This window comes from Anser brachyrhynchus, assembly GCF_964034855.1.
Source record: "Anser brachyrhynchus genome assembly, chromosome: 16".
Lineage (NCBI taxonomy): Eukaryota > Metazoa > Chordata > Aves > Anseriformes > Anatidae > Anser > Anser brachyrhynchus.
This window is the reverse complement of record NC_137734.1, coordinates 9,474,967-9,495,520: the sequence shown is the minus strand read 5'-3', so window position 1 is coordinate 9,495,520 and position 20,554 is coordinate 9,474,967. Positions and strand designations below refer to the sequence as shown.

General features: G+C 38.8%; 1 protein-coding gene across 4 annotated transcripts in view; it reads right to left on the bottom strand.

The window, feature by feature from the left end:
• Positions 1-20,554, bottom strand: part of PREX1 (phosphatidylinositol-3,4,5-trisphosphate dependent Rac exchange factor 1) — a 172,425-nt gene that overhangs the window by 38,885 nt on the left and 112,986 nt on the right. For all 4 annotated transcript variants that reach the window (XM_080558290.1, XM_080558291.1, XM_080558288.1 and 1 more), the window contains exons 11-16: positions 18,706-18,806; positions 14,945-15,048; positions 14,184-14,233; positions 9,837-9,912; positions 4,979-5,051; positions 3,496-3,638 (exon numbers count right to left, since the gene is read on the bottom strand). In XM_080558290.1, coding sequence (XP_080414416.1) covers positions 3,496-3,638; positions 4,979-5,051; positions 9,837-9,912; positions 14,184-14,233; positions 14,945-15,048; positions 18,706-18,806 — 547 coding nt within the window. The remainder of the gene's footprint in view (positions 1-3,495; positions 3,639-4,978; positions 5,052-9,836; positions 9,913-14,183; positions 14,234-14,944; positions 15,049-18,705; positions 18,807-20,554) is intronic.

Genomic DNA, 20,554 nt, shown 5'->3' with positions numbered 1-20,554 from the left:
GCAAAGGAGGAGTGCAATTCTTGCTGTCCTTGCTGAAATATTGCAGAATTAGGTCACTTTATATTAGCACAAGCACAAAGATAGTTCTCCCAAAATCATTAAATATGGGAGAGATTTTTATTATGGAGTAAGTACGGCTTTGAGTAATAGCAATTACTATTATTTATTTGTGATTGGAATGAGAACTGTGTTCTATAGTTGTATATGAATTTTAAGGTGAATGCTATGTTTCTTGAATTAGCTGATTTAAAACTGAAAAGACATGAATTCATATGATAATTCTACTTAGTATCTAAAACTTGAGGTCTGAAGTACTGAATTAGAAAGATGTTTTCATCTTCAAAGCTGGTTCTAGACGTAAGGGTAGCAGGAAAGCCCTACAAATAGATGAGATTTAGCATCCTCATTTTCAGATGGTAAAATGAGGCAAGGAGAGACTTGAGGTCTTGCTCAGGCCACACAGTGAGTTCAAGCGTGAAGTTAAACTAAAACCCAGGTAGCTCTGACTTCTGTGCTCAACCCATTAGCTTTGACTGAATACACCACAGTACTCAGGCACCTGTGTGAGCTGAATTGCAGGACATGCCCCAGCCTGGGCTGAGAACTGCAGTGAGACTGCAACTACTCCTACAGCTACTGTGACACACTGCTGGCAAGTAGTAAAACATACTGGGTGCCCTGGAAGAATGTATGAGATATTACGGGTCTGGAAAGTTGAGGTTTAGACTTAAAGTCCAGATCTCCAATCCAGCGTGACAGGTTTCAGAATGCTATAAAAAATGTACACAGGCATCATCATCAGGAATCGGTCGACATGCTTTTCTTGTGAGATCAGATAAATGATACACTAGGGTCTTCTGGAGATTCTAGCAATGTCTGTGTAATTATCTTCTTAGGCAACTTCAAGGACAGCCCACCTCTACAGGCAACTATCCTTGCCTGATATTAAGCTCCAAGTTAGCAGCTTTAATTTGTGCTTGGGCTAACAAGTTACTAGCATACTGCAGTTACCAAGTCACAATGTTTGGAATCAATCCAAAATCCAAATTCTCTTCAAATATGCAAAGAATGTTGTATATTTTTTCAGTGTATCAAGATTTATGGCCTTCAATAGGAAAAAAAATTGCACAAACGAATATTAAATGTTGCTTGAAGTGCATTTTTTCAAACTGAAAGCACTTTTTTTCTTTGGTATTTCCAACAATATATTGGTCAAAGCTTTTGTTTGTTGTCTTCGGTTTTCAAGGGCAAGCTCTACTGTGATAGAGCAAACTTAGATGAATGGGTGGGATTTGTCGCACTAACCAACAAGGATTTCATGGAAGAGAAGCATGTTTCAAAAGCCAGTGCTGAGGAAATTCCATTAAACTTTCTATGGTGGGCTTGGGGGAAGGGAAAAATCAATACTCTGTCATGTGAAGAGGCAGCAGTGATGTTCCACAGGCACCAAAACCTCAAGATTCCAGCTGCTCGTAATTGCTAAACACGCAATGAAATACAAGTCAGGCACAAATGTTTCTGTGTATAAATGTAATGCGTTTCCTGTGGCACTATTTGTGGGATGTGCTTCTTAAGCATTCAGGGGGCTGCTAATTTATTTGTGCAAATGAATGCAGTTCAGACCTTTAGCGTGGCTACTACTTATTTCAAAAAAAAGCTGCTCCCTCTGAGTGGTAGATTTCTTACTCAGCGCGTGCAGTCCATTTCAGATTGGTTACTTTTTGAGACAGGATTGTATTTTGACAGGTTGACTGATGCACTTCAGAACTACAATAACAGTAATGTTAAAAATATTCCTGTTGTAAATATTTAAGTTTTTTAAAAAAAGGAGTGACTTAAAGGACCAATTAGGGATTACAGTTAATCACTAGTAAATAGTTTGTGTGTGGAAGATTTGCAGTTTGCTGAAGAGGCTTCAGTTTGTTCTGCCCCTTTAGTGAATACTAATAAACAATTATGTTACATTAAAACAGAATCAACTTTAAATCCCTCTTTTCAGGGCTAACATACTATTGCTGGGCTTTGGCATTTTCTTTGTAACAGAAAACCTTGAACTGCTAGAAAAAAGTGGAATAAGCATTCTATTCTTATAGAATGCTTCATGCTATCTTATCCTGATGAAGAAGAAAATTAAAAATACCTGAACAACGACAGTTCCCATCAATTTGAACAAAACTGATCTCTGAGTGCTTTGCAGATCACAGAAGGGAAAAAAAAAAAGCACAAGTGTAGCACCTTTTAACCGCTTCCCTTTATCCAACGGTTCTCCAGGAGGGTAATCATATTACCACGACACTCCTGTCTCTGGCACTGGATGCATAGAGGAACAATTCTGAGGTCCCATGGTGCTTTAAATATTACTTCAGGCCATTGAGACAAACACAGATTGGTCTCCTGGGAGACAAGGCAATAGTGAGACAGTGAAGTTTGTGTGAACCACAGGGAAAATTTTCCCATGTTATGGACCTCTGGATCTTTTCCAGCAATTCCGCTTTTGTAGTTTCTGACCCAAGCTTTTATCCTGCTCCTGCATTCTGTTGGTGCTCATTGGGAGAAAAAGATGGGCCTGGAGTTACTGGCAGGAAACAAGGATCTCAAAACAAAGAGCACACGCAATCCAGCTACCAAGTCCAAAGCAGCATTAGAATAATCCCAGTGCATTAAGGACTGTGGTGGCGTTTGGTGAGGTGGGAATCTGGAGATAACAGTAGTGTTGCAAAAAAATGAACAGATTTTTTTAAAAACTGGTTTCTATAAACAAAATAAGGCTGCTACTTGATCCAGTAATGCAGGGCATATTCACATCACTCAATGATGTCTTCAAATCTCTGTATTTTGATCAGTCACTTCACTCTCATCTGAATCTACTCTCTATATAAAGGTATTTAAACTGTGTTTGACCTTGATGGCAGACATCTCCCAAGATTGTAGTGCCCACTACTTCCTCCTCCACCACACCAACCCTGTGGTACACACTCAGTGAACTCAGAGACATTTGCTGCCTGTTAAGACAACATCCAGCTGCCAGCTCAATTCCAGACTGCCTCTCTCAAGGGCTTCATGGGAAAAGAAAGGGATTGGGCTGTGAACTGGATGAAATAGTCTTATCTCTGAGCCTTCTCTTTTCATAAGACCTGTCAGAAGTAGGCAGAAACTTACTTGCATTTGCATACGTGTTTGTAAGCTGTACACCAAATCTTCCAGGTAGTGCAGTAGGCCTGGTCGCATGCTTGAGAAGGGGGCCTGCACCTTACACATCCCTTGCTTCTAAAATAAGCTGTGTAGTCTGCCCAGCTAGAAAAGTTGGAGCTGCAAAAACTGGGGCTCTACAGCAAAATAGCTCAAGAATTAGTATTTTTACCATTAAGGCAAGTCTAGCTACACCTGTAATTCTAATTTTTATTCTACTCTATCATAATTTTCCTTCACATTCTCTAGCCTGAAACAATACCGGTTTCATAGAAAGGTAAAGGTTTGCATTAACACATTTCTTACCAGAAGACGCTTTCCCAGGATGTTTTCCACAAGCTTGAAGTCATTACGTAACTGTTTGCTCTTGGAACTGGTTCCTTCCATCTCTTCATCAGCATAAAAGCGGAAATATAAGGATTCATCCTTAAATTCACTTTTCTCCAGGACTGGAAACAATATGCATGAAACACATACATGCATTTGCACAGAGAAAGAAACAGAAAAACAAAAAATAAAGTTAAAGGAAATCTTAAATATTTCACTTGTCTTTACAGAGTAAAGACCAGATGCATCCCCGTCAGTCAGCTATTCAGCTCTGTATTTTTTAAGCTACTACGAGCCATGTATTTTAGGGCCATGCTTTTCTTTACAGTACATAGTAGCTCATGATATGATGTTTGACCTCCTTGTCAAGTAGATTGCATATAAAACGCACAAGATCCCCTTGGAAGAAAGATGCTACACAATATCTTGTGCTCCTCTCCCATATCAAAAAGAATATGGTAAAAATACAAAAGGAAGAAAGAGAGGTAAAATGGCGGTTTAAAGGTAAGGCATATGGCTGAACAGGCTAAGACTTTTCAACCTAAAAAGGATTGGAGAGGGAAATAAGATCTACAAAATTCTGAAAGGCGTGATAAAGTTCTTTAATGCATTTTCAAATACCAGACCTGGGGCTGCAAAATAAAAGCGGCAAGTGACAATTTTAAAACTTGAAGAACTACTTCTTCGTTTACCATGTACTTACACTGAGGAACTCCTTGCCAAAGGGTGCTGTGAATACCAATGTTTACATGGACTCAGAAGAGATCAAATTCTTTAAAGCAAATCAATTTTTTTTACATTCTTATCAAACACTAAGCAAATTTTCTACTAGTTACTTAAAATAATCTGCTCTCAAAAACACTGTTTTTGCAAGTGTTATTTATGATGTGAACTGGATGATTCATTGCACAAATGCTGTTACACTCTGGGTACTTTGTATGGGCTACTTGATACTGATACAGATGTAGTTTGTTTACTTCCCCAGTTCAGAAGCAGCGTCACTGACGATGGATGATGTCTCACTTGGCAATTTGGCACTTCAGATTTAGAAGCTTCAGAGGTTCAGCTTCAAGGACTGTACTTGCTGTCCAAGCAGCAGGAACTAGGCAATTTTACTTTGCACCTGACCTTTCTTGGGTGACATTTCAGTACAGTACTTTGTGCATTGGTCTGATGGCTTTGAAAGAGATGCAGTGAAAAAATATTCCCCTTCTAGCTTGTCTAATCACTGCAGGGCCCATCATAACCACTAGCAAGGGGATTCACTTACGAAGGTACTGGGTTCAGACATTTTTTGTAAGCTCAAAGGCTGCTTTTTGGATGGATCTGCTGGGATGCCTGCAGCTGTTCGCATGTCAGCATATATGGCACAGTATATAGAAAAGGGATTTTCAGACACTGTCAGCTAATATGACTGCAGAGCTGCTTTAATTGGCTGTGGGAAGAGGTACTGATGCATTACCATGATGCATGAAGCCATTATTGCAGAGTCCGACACCCAGCGCGACAGCTTCCTCACGAGTCTGACAGTCTCCCTAGAAACAGAATAAATGTTACACCTCAGACAACTTCCTAAACTAATTCCCCTCCCCACCACATGGCTCGTAGCTTTGCAATTAGCAGGGTGCTCTTTGTAGGGAGGGAACAATAGAAAGCAATTAATATAACTACCCCCACCTTGCCCAAATCCCATTCATTCCTATATATAGCATCTTTTCCCTCTGACAGGAACTAGGAGGACAAAGACCAAAACTCTGGAAAGCAGTTGTTTAACCTACAAAGGAGTATAATACTATGTTAATGTAAAGACTTTTTACTTGCAATCACAGTGTCAGACTTCGGGGCCCATTAGCCACAGACGACAAAACTCAGACAGAGAGGTTAAGAGATCTTATCTATACTTAAAACCCAAGGAAAACAAACAAGCGAACAAAACAAAACAAAACAACAAAACAAAACTGCGTAAACCCAGTGCATTGTATGTGAACTCCAAAGGTCGTACTGGTTAAACCTGCAGTAGCACTCTCCTTCCTCACCCAGCAGACTGACAAAGGATTCAGTTGCTCACTAACTGGCAGCCTTCAGCATAGTATTTCAAAATAGGTACTAAAGGTGACTTACAAATTTACAAATATATCTGAAAAAACAACACTAAATTTTGTGTCTACAGTTCAGCTAAATACAAAATATACTCAGTTTTCTCTATGCATCTGCTAACTTGCAGCCACAAGTGAATACTTCTGCAAGCATGCTGATTGTATTTTTAGAGAAACAATTTCTGAATAGTGCAGATAAAAATCAAGAGGAACTATTGGTCTTACCCAGATAAAAAACATTTTTAACATTGGTCATGGGCTGTAATGCAAGACTGTCTGCTTCCCAATTCCCTAAGGGACACAAAAGAACCCAGGATCTCCCATCTTGCTAAAAGCAGCTGTTCAGCTCATTCCAGCAGGTAGTGGGGGATCTGCAGCTTTGCAAAGGGACTATTTTAGCATCATACTTCCAGTTATAGTAAACTGGAAGCTGTATCCAACAGAAATATTACGGTTTCTTTTTTCCCCTCCCATCTGGAGAACAAGCTACCCTGAAGCTCTAGCAGCAATGGCAGAGCAGTATACTGACTTTGTTTGAAACAAACCAACTTGCAGATTGAGAGCCAGTGGAACATCAATGTATGCTTCACATCCAACTAAATAGAGCGGTGGCTATGTGCCAGGCAAATGCTGGCAAAGAACACCACTATGGTGTAAAGATAGTACTTAAACACAGGATCAGTTCTTGTGACTCGGATGCATTACTAGCTTTTGATGAACAGACCTTCTGAGAGCACGAAAAAGCCATGACATTTACAAATCAAGAAGTAAATAATGTTGTCTTGGTAGGAAGAAGACTGAGGCCATTCTGGAGGAGCTGCGTGATTATGTAATCACACAAGGAGAGCCAAGCAAAGGGCTTTGATAAACCTGAAGTTTAACTTTCACTATAAACTAATTTCAATCTCTGTAGGTCTTTTCTCATTTTCAACATCCTGCCATGCGACAATCCTCAGTACTCATTTTGTGTTAATTTATGGGATAAATGGGTAGTTTATTTTACAGAGGCTGGGACTTAAAAATCTAATTTAGTCCTTCAACTGTAAATAAACTGAAGAAAAATGCCTTCTACTATTATTTTTTTAACCTTTAGGAATCTGCTTTTGTTTGAGGCAACAAGATCTGTATAGGAAGGCTGTAGAACTTCTACTACTTCTACTACATCAGGCTACTCCTGATGATGACCACTTGGCCTCAAATCATTCCCCCAGCAAAACAGCCTTCTCTAATTAGAAAAGGTAACTAAAAATAGATTATGTCAGCTCATCTGTAAGTCCTTCTAAATGTTATGTAGTGATTTGTCCAAATACAATGAAAGCAGTAACAAAAACCTTAAGGAAAAAGAACCACCTAAAAGTAGCAATCTTGACAGAATGAGTCTCAGAAATTTTTTTCATACGGAAATTGCACGTGAAACTAAATGCACTAGTTTTGACATAGTAATTAAGGTTTATTCCAATGCAATCACTGAATTCAAGTCAGCAGAATTACAGAAACAGTTTACAGACAGAGAAGAATCATGCGCAGTAGACATTATTATTACTACTATTGCTACTATTACTACTATTACTACTACTATATACTACTATTGCTACTGCCACCATTAGTTTATTCATGTTGTCTAGTTCTGGTGGCAATATGATGTCTAAAGTCCTAATCATGGATGATGGCTGGTTGTTTTGAGATGTATAAGATCAGCGATGAAGATGGTCTGTGTCCCAAATTGTTTACAGCTACATGTAGGAGAAAGGAAAGCAGATAAACACAGATGTGTCAAAAAGAAAAAACAAACCACTTTTAAATATTTTGTTAATATCATGGAAAAGGAGAGTTTTAAGATTATGAGTGTATCAGGTTTGCAGACAATTATCAAATGTTTCTTCCCAATCAGAAGAGGTGCTTGCTCCTTTCAAGTGGCAAAATGCAGAGGTGCAGTATGTGCTGCAATGGTAAGAAGGAGTGGAAGGATGGGAAGACAAGAGAATGACAGGAGCAAGAGGCCTAAAGGATCTATCTTACCAGTAGGTTTCTACTTCACATTTTTCCTTTTACATTCATTCTAGCTTTCATAAATTGCCATTTGAAGTTTCTGAGACTCAGGACTGGGGATCAACTAGCAATGTTTTATCACAGACTATTTCTGGAGGTCTTGATGTAAATCTTTGGGCAGATGAGAAAAGCACTGTTTTTGTGATAGTGCCCTTTAATGAACCCTCAGTTGCACATGAGATTCTGTGATCTACAAGTGCTCTCATGTTTATGTGAGGTCTGTGTTCATCTTTGTTCTCAGTCTACTGGCAGTGGGAGAAAGATTAGGTTGCAAAATAAAGCCAAGAGGGTGCAGAATCAATGAAACAATGAGATCCTTCCCTTCAAGAATTGCTTCTAAGCACCTGAAATACAGTTGACTCAATTTCTTTGATTAGAAAAAAAGTTCCTACTATTTTACAGCGTTCAGTCTTATGAATATTTGCAAAGGTCAAGGAAATGAAAAACAGCTTTCTTATTAGGAAAGGCTCCTCCTGGCATTTACAGTCTAAATTGCAAACAGAAACAAGAGAGGACTATCTTTGAAGACAAGCATCTCTATCCCACCTAATCTAACAGAACAACAAGCCACGCTGTTTTTGTGCACCATTTCTAAACTTAAATCATGATGCAAATTGATTGTCAGAAGAAGAAATAAATGTCCCAGCATTTTTGTTTAACAGGTAGTTATCAAATCAGACAATATCAACAATATTTTCAAGAACAGATTCCTAACGTTAAACTGACAAGCAGATATTTGAGCAGTTAAGTAAATGCACTGCTTTGCAAAATGCTGAACATTCAATAGCTCCTACTAAAACCTATTGTTAGCTGGTATGGCCAAAGTATGAATGGTTGCTAGAAAACGATTCAATCTGGTATGAAAACTCCAAGCAAATTGCCTTGAAAATTACTGTTTGTAAGGATCTACCAGCAAAGATTGATTTAGCTACAAAGACTGAAATTCATCTAAGTTGCAGGCAGTGATTTAAATATTTAACAGTGTTCCCCTTTAACTGAGCACAGAAGAATTTTCCTTCATCAATGCATCTGTGTACATGTATGCATGCACACGTACACTATATAAATTACATCATCTTCTGTATCTCCATTTCTGGTTTTAGTACAATCTGGTTCAATCTTAATGTAAAGTTCAGCAAACAGGAGAACAGCCAGATTAACCTACCAGAAGGAAGAATAATGGGGAAGGTAATGAGCTACATTTTTCCAGACCAAGAGCTGCTCTTATACATCACTCTTTGAGTCTTTCTACTGCCTATGGCACTACGATTAGCTATTATAATGGTGAGATTAGCCTGATTACATCTCTCTTCTTTGGCCAAAGCAGACTTTTTTTCCTCAGCTTTCCATGAAAAGACCCTGTTAAATTACAAGTAACTGATACAACAATTTCAGTAATAATACGCTTACTCTCTTCCAGGCTCTTAATAGGAAAGCAATCAGCTACTCCTTTCTCACTCAGTTATTTGGCACAGAATAACCTTAAATCATAGCAATCTTATTAATGTAGAAGGATGTCAAGTGCAATTGCAGGAAACATCTCTGAAGGACAACATACCTGATAGTTAAGAGGTCTGATTCTAACTCAAACTATCCTTCTTTTATGTCATTTTGTCAGTACTGGACTTGATGTGACTGTGAATCTGACCATCATTTAAGACAAAGCCAGAATGTGCAGTAGACTCTATGGTGGTGAGCAACAGGATACCCTCTCCTTTTAGACTGCTTTAGACTAACAAAGCTAAATTTTTAATTCCCCAATCTATAGGCTCTTCTCTGTAATTACACAGTAAATATTGGGCAACTCCAACTTCTAAAGACAGTGATTCAGATTTTATTCATTCTTCAGTTGTATCACACCAACACTAGATTGTACCAGATGAACATTGCTTTGAACATCTTCAGAAAAAATCGCAAGAAATAGAAAAGATCTCCAAGAACATCCAGTTCACCACTCCTTGGGCTAACATAATACTTCCCTTCTCTTTATGCTGCCAAATAACAAGTTTCTCCAAATAAAAAATAACACAAAGCAAATGATTGAAAGTTCAAAGACATTGAATATGTTAAATTATGTTGTAATGTTCTTTAGATAAATGCATTTTATTTACTTTTAAATGAAACTGAAAAAATAAGCTACTTGTCAAAGACAGCAATATCTTAAAAATTTCTTACCTGTGCAATAAGCCAATCCACTAGTTTACTTGCAGGGATTACTGATTTGTAGGTCTTCAGGTGATAGTCACGATCTCTAATTAAGAAAGAGAATTTGGGGAAAATCAGGACAAAAGGTAAATATTTCTTTACACTCTAAACCTAAATATACTATTACAATCCACTGTTAAGAAGTTGAGGAAAGAATTATAGATGGAAAAAACTATGAGACTCCCAGCCACAAATAAATAAGACATGCAATAGGAAGCAGATACCTTCCTTTCTTTAGAAGCATGGAGTTTTTAAACTTTTCTAAAAACTTGAATTAAGAAGATATTTGAAATCAATACAGATCAGTAATATTTTAAATTTCTCTTGATGGTTTTTCAAGCCATCTTCAATGAGTTCATATTCCTGCCAGGACATTCTTTCCACAAACGCACTGAGCTTCTTCTTTAACTCAGGTTAGTATATTGCCACCATCGCGCCTGTTGAAAATCGCATTCTTCTAGCAGGAAGTCATATTGTTCCCATCCTAACTGCATTCGTACCCAGTTTACATTTACTGGGTCTGTGCCAGGCCCATCTGTTAGGTTTAACAGTTCTGCTTTTTCAGTGTTTACCCACCGACATATTCATAGGCAGTCACCCTGCATATTCCCTCTGTGACCCCTTTTGCTAGGCTCCCTGAATTAAGGACCTTTTAGCCGACTCTGTCAAGAGAGATTCTCATGATTCTCTGCACCTGTTAGGATTTTACTTCCTTGAGCAAAATGCCTGAGCAGCCAGATACAAATAGAGTAGAGTGTTCCTCTGTGGCATTACCTAATTTCAACCACTGCAAATAAAACAGAAGTGTTGCGTTTAGATCTTGTAACACAAGTTTTACCATCTCACACTCAGCCCTTGTAGAGAGCAGCACTGGTCCTGAAATCAGGCAATGAAACCCTATTGTAAGTTGCTGCATTTTGCAGTTTCCTTCCATTCATCTCCTCAGAGCCATGGAGATAGCTGATGTTTTTAGTCTTTCATAAAATACTTCTGAAGAATTTTGATACAAATATAAGAGTAGTGTGTGGCTCAGAACATTGGGCTCTAACACCTTCCTCCTCCAGGTCACTGAATTGAATCTAGCTCGTGAGGGAGTGAAAAGATCTTTCCATTTTAAGGCTATTTATTGGCTGACCTGAAAAAGGGTTGGTGGTCTTGATCCAGTTCCTAGTTCCACATCACAAAAGCCTCTACCACAATTAATTTGCATTAATTGGCTCTCTCTTTTTAAGATCCTCAGTAGAGAGGCCAAATCCTGAATGGGCCATGGAGAATTAATTCCTCTCTCACCCTCAGAGGTGGTCCTTCCATTTCAAGCCTGAGGTCCCCTGGCATGACTGTGCAAGGAAACTTTCACAGCCACTGTGACTGTTTTACAGTCTGGATATATCTGTAGCGGCATCTTGAGGGAAGACCTTAGTCTTTTGTTCTGTCAGATCGACCTCCTTCATCAGCACCACACCATCTGATACTTCCTTCTTTTCTAAAAATCTAAAATCAAAGCACCATCTAAACTTCGTACTACCTATGCTTCCCTTTCACTAATCATCTACAGATAAAAATATGCTGTGACTTTCTTTTGTAATTAAATGCAGCAGAAAAGCAGAATGCAGGGTGTGAGAAATTAGAAAGGGAAACAGAACTTTCAAAACTTGGAAAAAAAAAATGACAGCATTTCCAGAAATATATCCTCGGAACAAAAGCTTTCCTCATAGTGCTTAGACATATTTTTTACCTTGTCTTCCAGTAATGTGCTAAGCCCAGCACAAAACTGTGGGAGTTTTCTGGGCAGTTTTCCCCTCTTACACTCTTATCTTGAGAAAATGTGCTTTTGAAATGTCAGAACAATAAAGGAAAGCATTAAAATATTGAGTACTAATGAGTAGGGGTTTCCAGATTGTGAGAAGCAACTCCCTATGTTTTAATAGAGATGCTGGCATAGAGCTTTGAATAAACTGGCATTAGGATCTTGGTCCGAGGCCAGTTTTTCACTGCTTGTTCTTAAATGCTTATCCAGGATGAATATTTCAACATTAGTTCACTGACTTTTCCCTCATTTCAATTTAGCCCGAACAAGAGAGGAGTACGCATCACAGAATGTTATCCAGAACCAGGATCTGCAGGTGAACAGTCAAATATAGAAGTGGGAACCATAGAAATTTTGGCAGAACATTGCTGCCTCACAGAAACTAGAGAAATATAATGTTCCCCACAGGCTGTATTTCATCTACACACTGAAATATTGTCCATCAAACATGTAAACAGTGAGCAAGTTCTCCTGCCCTCACAAATTGCCCTGAATTAGATCAGAGACATATTCAGAACCTCTTCTATATCTAACATTCTTCATGTATCATCCCTCAAAGTAGCATGCTTTTTTGCAAGTGGGGTACAATACCTTGTCCTCAAAGTACATTAATGTCAGACTCTACTTAGAAAAACCTAAAGACAAAAGTTGCATACACTCTCTCAAGCCACAAGGGAGGACAACTAAGCAAAAACATATTCCATGGCTGTCCACAAAATGATTGAATGGTGAACTTTGATTCCTCCAGATTATCTTGGCACTTGCACCAGCCACTACAAGCAGTTTTCCTGATTTTCTAGAAGGAACGTTGCACTGTGAAAAGATCTTTCCCACCCTGTTAGCGTGATTGCAGGCATCAGCAGTCTGAAGATTCCAAATATAGCAGTGGTCCAAAGGCAGAGCAGAAAGTCAAAGGGTTTGCACAAATAACTTTTGGCAAAAAGCTACCTCCTGAAACGTTAGGCTTGTCAGAGGCAAAAAGATACGAACAGAAGACATGAAAAGATGTCTAACAAGGAAATAAAGGAAGGGTGAGTAGGAAAGCAAATGGCTGGAAGAAGAGCCCAAACATACTGAAAATGTTCAGTCTGTCCAGAAGGATCCTAAAAATTCTGAGAGTGTGCAATTTTTCACTGGTCACACACAGTTTAGTTACATACTGCTACATGTACAATACAGATTACTCCTGATATAAGAAGATTCTCCAGCTGAGATTTATCACAAAAGCAGCACATTGATAAAACACCACAAGACAGGCCTGTGGTAGTAATTTTCCCTTTGCTGATTCCCTAAAGCTTAAGACTACATCCCTCTCACTTTGTGGGTAACTTGAGGCCAGAGACATTTCTTCAGTTTTGCTTACCATTATTCCTAATTTGCATGTGAATTACCATCTTAAGGAGTGAAATGTGTGTGTGTGCAAATACACATACATCCATATACATCACTACTTTGTCTACCAGGGCTGCATCACACTTTCCTGCTCTCGTTACCCTTCAGGCTGACTGAAATCTATACTATTTTAGAATGGCTATTCTGGCAAAAACAAAAACAAACAACAACAACAACAAAAACAATTTATGATTGATATGGCTTATGAACTGTAACTATCTTTGCAGCTGCTCAACTCAGGGACAAGAGGGAAGCTGTGCTGAATTTGGGACTTCTTCCTCATCCATTTTTTCTATGCAAAAATGAAATTCTCTTCAGTAAAAATGCCCAATTCTCAGTCATAGGTGCCTAAACAGAACACCTGAATGGTTCAAGGTGGGTTCCATTACAGGCCAGAAATGCTCATCTGATGTCCACAGTAAGGCAATGATGATTGCAAATCATCTCCTGTGGGCTGGGAGGGTTAACTACCTGCAAGTAACTGTAATAAGTAATAAAATAAAATAACGTAATAAAAGAATAGAGGTAAGTTCCCTCTATTCTTTAGAATTCATTTATATAAAGCCAAGTTCTGAAGACTCCATTCAAGATTTTCATTTTTTTTTTCATATTACAATTTCATGTTTTATTTCACTTTTGATTGGTTGTTGTTTGTTTAGGGCTCTTTGAATGAAAGCATCCTAGCATCACGTTGGCATCTGCTCACATCACTTCAGCATCTGTTTACATTTTCTATAACCAAATAATACATCATCTACACTACACAATCTGCCCTGAATCAGTAGTCACTCATTAATCACACCTACTTTATCTCACAGAAAATGCCAGAGTAAACAAATAAACTTGTGGCATGCTAATAGCTCTCGTGAACTGAAAGAGGAAGCACATCCCAGGAAGAATGCAACGCCAGCCTTTCACTCTCCCAAAATCCAGTTCAAACATCTTCCAACAGAAGTCCAACTACAGAGCTGAATTGTGGAGATAGGAGGAAAGTAAAAGAGCCACAAAAATGTTTATTACAGTTTATAATGAGAAAGAAGCAAGATTTAAATAGCAGCATGTTGTCCCTTTAACAAAGCCAGATACTGTATGTGAGGGGATCACGAAGGTGAACTTACTTTACCACTGGAGTATACAGGCAGTGTAGTCTGCAGTAGAGCCTCACGCCCTGAAGAAGGAAAAATAGATGATATTATCAGTTTTTTCTTTGTCCAAAAAATGCTGTTTAGCTACAGCTAGCAAAACCTGTACACTGATGTCTCTACTCAGCCAGAATTATCTATTGATTAACTGTTTTCCAAAACAAATCCTTTATCCTCTGTCAAACAATTCTTTCTTATTTCCCTGCCTCCAGAAACTGAAAAATACACTTTTATCTCTAATCAAATCCATTCCAACATTTTCTCCATTAATCCTTCCTAGCAATTAACCCATGAACTGATGTCCATAAGAAGAAATCCAATTTATTAAATAATATATGGGCATATATGGGTCAGCAGAACTCATTTGACATACGCTTATCGGGAGCGGCAGTTAAATATTGATGTCTTCTATCTCCCTGAGCCATAATGCCTACATTTTCAACAGACATTCTGCATTATGGCCTATCCTTTTTTTCAGACCCCCCTTTTTTTTTTTTTTTTACTATATTAGGATTTTAAAAAGTAGTCTTGGGTGCAGTCACAAGTGTACTGTTATTTACGGCTAAGCTCTGCTTCCTCTCTCTAGACTGAATGCCTCTTATGGCATTAGTATGGAGAGCTGAATACAACAAAGGTAAACAGCATTAGGGATCTCCTATCCAACAGTTCACCAGCATTTAGAGGCAGATGAAACTCATTTGAGGGTTCTTACACAAATCACAAGAATGGTAACAAACCTTGGACATGATGTCTTCCAATTCACTTCTTGGCTTATACGTTCCATCATCATAGCGAAATCTGTACATCACCTGCTCATTCTTAAACTGGTGCTTATCTGAAACTAAAACATCAGCATGATAATTAAAATCAGTCTTTTCTCCCCTGCTATGTTGTTCATAGGCCAGCTGGTACTTTTGTACCTAGAGATTAACTGGTATCAGTCGCTTTTTGAAGAGAAGACTCAACTTTTCATATCTCTCCTTGTGGATTTATATGCTTCTGTGCACTTCTGAATAGTTTCACTAACAAAAGCAGTTTCCTATAATACCATGGCTCCAGTAAAGTTGAAATTTCTTCCCTTTGCATCAGATTCAATTTATGTAAAGCTTTGGAAATGACCCTAGTGAAGGCAATTGAGGTTGTCTGATTTTTTTTGTTGAGTTTTGAATAAAGTGCCTGCAAATTCCCACAACAGTTATCACAGCAGTAAAGCCATTTCTGCAGCTGCCTGAAGTTCTGCACTTCCAAAAGCAGAGAGTATTCTGGTGGGAGGAACTACAGCTGTTAGAAGTATTCTTCTACCAAGGTCCTTGTATTTAGTACCGAGTTCCTTCTAAAAATTAAATAGCACTTTGAAAGACTGCTTTTTCATCCAGAATAGCTATTCTACAGTAGACTAGCTTAAAATTCATTGGGTCATGCTATATACTAACAGGCTATAAAGACAAGCACACAGAAGACATTGCAGTGTGATAAGCAACCATTTCAAAAGGAGCATTGGCCGAAATCAGAAGTGTTAAAAAAACATACCCAGTTTCAAACACTTTTATCCAATGGACCAAATCAGAAGAAGGTTGAAGTCCATATCCAATTGGACATAGGTTTATCCTGGCTCCATTCTAAGATAAGCTATTTCTAAAGTGAAAACCTCATAGTGGAGATAGTAATTTGTGGTAGAAACTATTTGTTTCACGGATTAATAAATAAGTGAAAACTGTAAGGTTCCAAAGAATATTCGAATTCAAAATAAGCAATAAAGTATCTTCCAGATTTTACAATACCCTGTGTAGAAATGCCATTGTTCACAACTTAACTTAATGGAGACCAGTTACAACTACGTAAAGAAGGGGAGATCTAGAGAACAGTAACCCAAGCAGAGAGCAGATGAAGGTAGGATACCTTAGTCACAATTATCTTTTCTGCCTTTGCCAATGGAACAAAACCATGGCTACACCTTTGTGCTGGAGCACCCTTTAACATTTTGGATGGAGTATTTCACAGCATAGGCATAGTGTTTGATGAACTGAGAGACAATATGGATTTATACTATTTAAGGTGCACCTTAGACTGAGTTCGATTAACCTGAGACAAGGGATTGCACTGGGTTAGACCAACTCAGAAGTACCAGGATTCAGTTTGAGACTTAGTCTGCCCCTTGCAGAGTGGGTAGAGCGATTGCTTAGAAGGCAAAAACCAGAAATTCCGAAGACTTTTCCTCATTATGTTCAACACGCCGGTCTGTGAATATGTCATGAAGATTCCTACTTGTGGTGATATTTTTCAGAGTAAAACAAGATTTGCTGGATCAGGTGTATATACTTTTCTATATGTTCAATCTCTAGCCTGTGTTAGCTACTGACTTCTTAGAGAGTCTGTCTGCTCTGGATTTTGTGTTCTGAAACCCATTGAGAACCAGGTCTGCAGAAAGTGTCTTTTGGTCTTTTGTGGCCAGCACACAGTAGATGAGGCTCTGATCACTTGTACTGTCTGTGGCAGGTACCAGAACTTGCACATCAGCAGTCCCAGATAAAAAAGACAGAATAAAAGGAGATAGAGGAAATGGAGTGATAAAATGCACAGAGCTCAGCACTCTGCCACTCAGCAATCTTCTATGGCCCTGCTTCTCAGGCAGGCTGAAAGATCAGCAGTTTTCACCTGACAGTAATGTTATGCCAAGTGAAATCAAAAGATAAAAGATATTGCTTAATATAGAGGAGGGGTAAGGGCTTCATGATGGTGCTTAAGTTTTAAGTTCTTGATACATGAGGAGACACAGAATGGGAAACTTTCTTTTATAATGATTTATCGAGATTTCAAGGGGTATTTCCTTAACTAAATGCAGCATTGCAAATACTTTCTAATGTCTAGCAATAACTCTCATTATGGACAGTAACATCAGGACCTCCAAGTAAAGGTAACATTAAAACCAATCAGATGTGCCTTGCTCAGTGTGTTTGAATGAGGGAAGCAGTGAATATAACAGCACAACTTCCTCTGAGCTGTAAATTTGTGTTTAGATAAAGAGGACACTGCCGAAAGGGTCAGAGTATGAAGTTACAGCAGGGTAAACACTCATGAAATAGCAAGTCTCAGGAGAGCTTTTTGCACTGACGGTGCAACTGTACACATTCAGAATTTAGGCAAGTAAGGGTGTGAGTGCAAAAGAGTAGCCTTCATTCAAAGGGGGATTCCTACGCATTGAAGCCAGAGCGTTCCAGTTCTCCAGAGCCAGAGTTAGGGCCAAGTATTTAAAAGCATTCAATGCTTGTGACCTCGTGCGTATAAAATCTCAGTTGAATGTGACATGATAGGCTTCTCCCTACATATTTTTGAAAAAAAATTATTTTGTTACCTAAGTAAGCATCAAGTTCCTTCCAGTCTTTGGCATTTCACAGTCTGAATGTGCCAGAAAGTATGTCTAGGTAACTGGGAGTAAAAGTGTATGTGTATGAAGGATTATCATGCTGCTAATATTAGATTTCTCTGTGTTAATTAAAAGAAGATAATAGACATTATTTCTTAATAGTGTTGTTCTCACCTGAAAGACGAGTTTATGGAGATGTGATACCAAGAGATTAAAGCAATACTAGCCTAATTAAATGGTTCCCCTATTTAAATTGGTTTCCAAGAGATTGTATGGAAATACAGACCATTGGTGATTTGAGACCTATATGCCTTATCCCTTTGAAGTACATTTTGCAGCTAAACTCACCTGAAAATTGAAATTGGGACATTTGCTGCTTAAATAAAATATAAACGTGTTGCTCTGTCTGCATACTGAAACGTGAAAATAGCAGGAAAGAGCAGGAGATACCTGAAGTTAAAGGACATAATCTGGAGAAAGTCCTTGTTTAGTAGAAAGGCAGATAGCACAGAAAAGTTTCAAACAAGTGTCCTGTGCTACCCACCGCTACATGACTTCAAGGTCATCTGCTAGGTACAATGAAGAAATATAATGCATTGCTATGTTAAAGAGAGAGACTTTTGCAAAATGAGCTGAAAATAACAAATCCCACAGAAACCTTCCATCATCTCTTCTCTCTCAGACAAGCAGTCTCACTAGAAAGAATGACCCAGCATCTGGAGCCCCTCACTCTTTTTTACCTGTGCTCCATTCTAAAAGAGTACTGCTGAACTTTTATTTGTATTGTTGATGTCCCACATGGAAAGCTGTATTAATGGTCACTAAAGATTTTCAACCACACAAAACATAAATGAATGTATACCTGATATAGTCTGTGTACACGACAACAAAGATACTGCAGAGAAATCAAGCAACTGCAGACATAAATGCTTTTAGGATACCCAGTGAGTCTTGTTTTCATGACATAAATTTGCCCACTGCCATTAATCCCAAAAGTCACTAACAACTGAGCATTTGATGGGTATAGTACAGAAAAGCACTCGAACATCATATGAACAGCTGCAGTCAGTTTTCCACCCTCATTTCCAAGGCATTATTGAAATCTGGCATCTCTTTATGGCATGGAGCACTCACCATGATGAATAATTCCATTTTCCAACAGTGCCTGTCCCAGGTTGACCCCTTCCTCAGGTTTGCTTATCTCCCCAATCTCTGTGAGCCACGATACAAACTCACTGCGAAGGAAAGCAGAACAGAAACAATTGTCTTCTTCTCTCTGAATATAAGCAGACATATATCTGCAAGCCCCCAGCCAACCACAGGTGACACCGTCCTTGAAGCATGTGTGAAAACTGTTGTGAGGAGTGATTCCTCTTCTGTGCAGCTCAATTTCGTACATTTCTGGCAGAAATGTTCTGCAGAATATCCAGATCTCCTGTTCATGACTTTTCCCAACACTCCCCTTAGGTCATCATAATTAACAGATACACAAAAGGAAAGAAGACCTTGCTGAATCTATAAAGCTGCTGCAGATCCTTACTTTATGCAGACATCTGAAGGGGAGCAGGAAAGCAAGATTAACTAATGACCTTAAAAACCTTATGCACAGAAGAGAAAACAGCTACTTCAATCCAGGCTATCCATCCAAGCAGAGTTCATGGTCTGACTTCATTACATACGCTCACCTTTCTTCACTGGCCCTGATTCTTTTCCCCCTCAGTGTTTTAAGTGTGTTGGCTTTAAATGGAATCACAGTAAGACTTAGGACAGAAGATTCAAACTCACTGAATTCAAGCACAGAACAGCACAAGTCCCCCTAACAGGTTAATTTAAGGCCATTTCCTGGAGCTGCTGCTGGTGAGATACATAAATGATGCTTCTAATTTACAGACAAAAGGTGCTAGGTCTGTCTGCATAAGCAGCATGAAATAAAACCTCCCTCTGGTGAGGGGCAGAGTTGCACACATGGGCAGAATAGAAGCCAGAAATGGATAAATATGTAGGATGTTACTCAATTAGAAACAGTAAGTACAGAAAAATGGACATTGCAATTACTGCCAAAGCCCTAGGGGGATCAGAGTTGTTTGCCAGGTTAATTATTAATTACACTAGAAATGTGTTAAATTCATAAAAAAAGAACAAAAGGAATATAAAAAGTAGCACAACATATGGGAAATCTGAGTTTAATAAACCACTTGGGTGCTTGCCAATCTGCGGAGGATTGCTGCTTATCAAAACCAGCATCCATGCCTCCAACTGTGGGCTCTAAATGAAGTATTTTTAGTCTCTTCATGTTTATCAGAAGTGACTCATCTAAGCTGTAGGTAGTATTTACATCATGCCTTTAGAATAACAACAACAACTTCAATAACAAAAACTTCGGTTTGCTGAGGGGCTACTCTGTAACTGTCATAATGTAGAAAAAGCAACAGAATCTATTCAGCTGTGCCAGGGGAATCCCATGGAAACCAGCAGATTTTAGTAAAACTCCTAAAGCCAGACTACTGTAGTGATGAGTCAGGCCCTGTATCTCAGAAGGAAAGCTCATTCTTAATTTCTCAGTGATTCTGAACTGTTTCTAAAAGCTTTTAGAAGCTGAAACACAGAGTACAAACTGCAGAAGGAGGAGAATAGTCCTCCACATCAATTACTGGGAATACAAGACATACACCCTGTGGAGTGCCCCATCCCAGACCTGCTGGCCACTGACCATAATCGCGTTAGGTGCCCAGGCTGATGCCCAGTCGCTGTACATCTTCCATCAAGTGCAATAGGTCTATGACAGTTTATAGCACTTAAACAACTGCCCTAAACTGCAGCAGAACATTGCTGACCTCTTAGCTTTCCTGCGTCTTTCATTTGGACCTGTGTCCCTGAAGCTTATTAGGATTCTAAATGTAAGGCAGTCATCTTAAAGTTTGAAACTGAGCACTGGAAAAACAAAAGAACCGGATGTACTCTCACAGCTCTGAAGTTTCAGCAC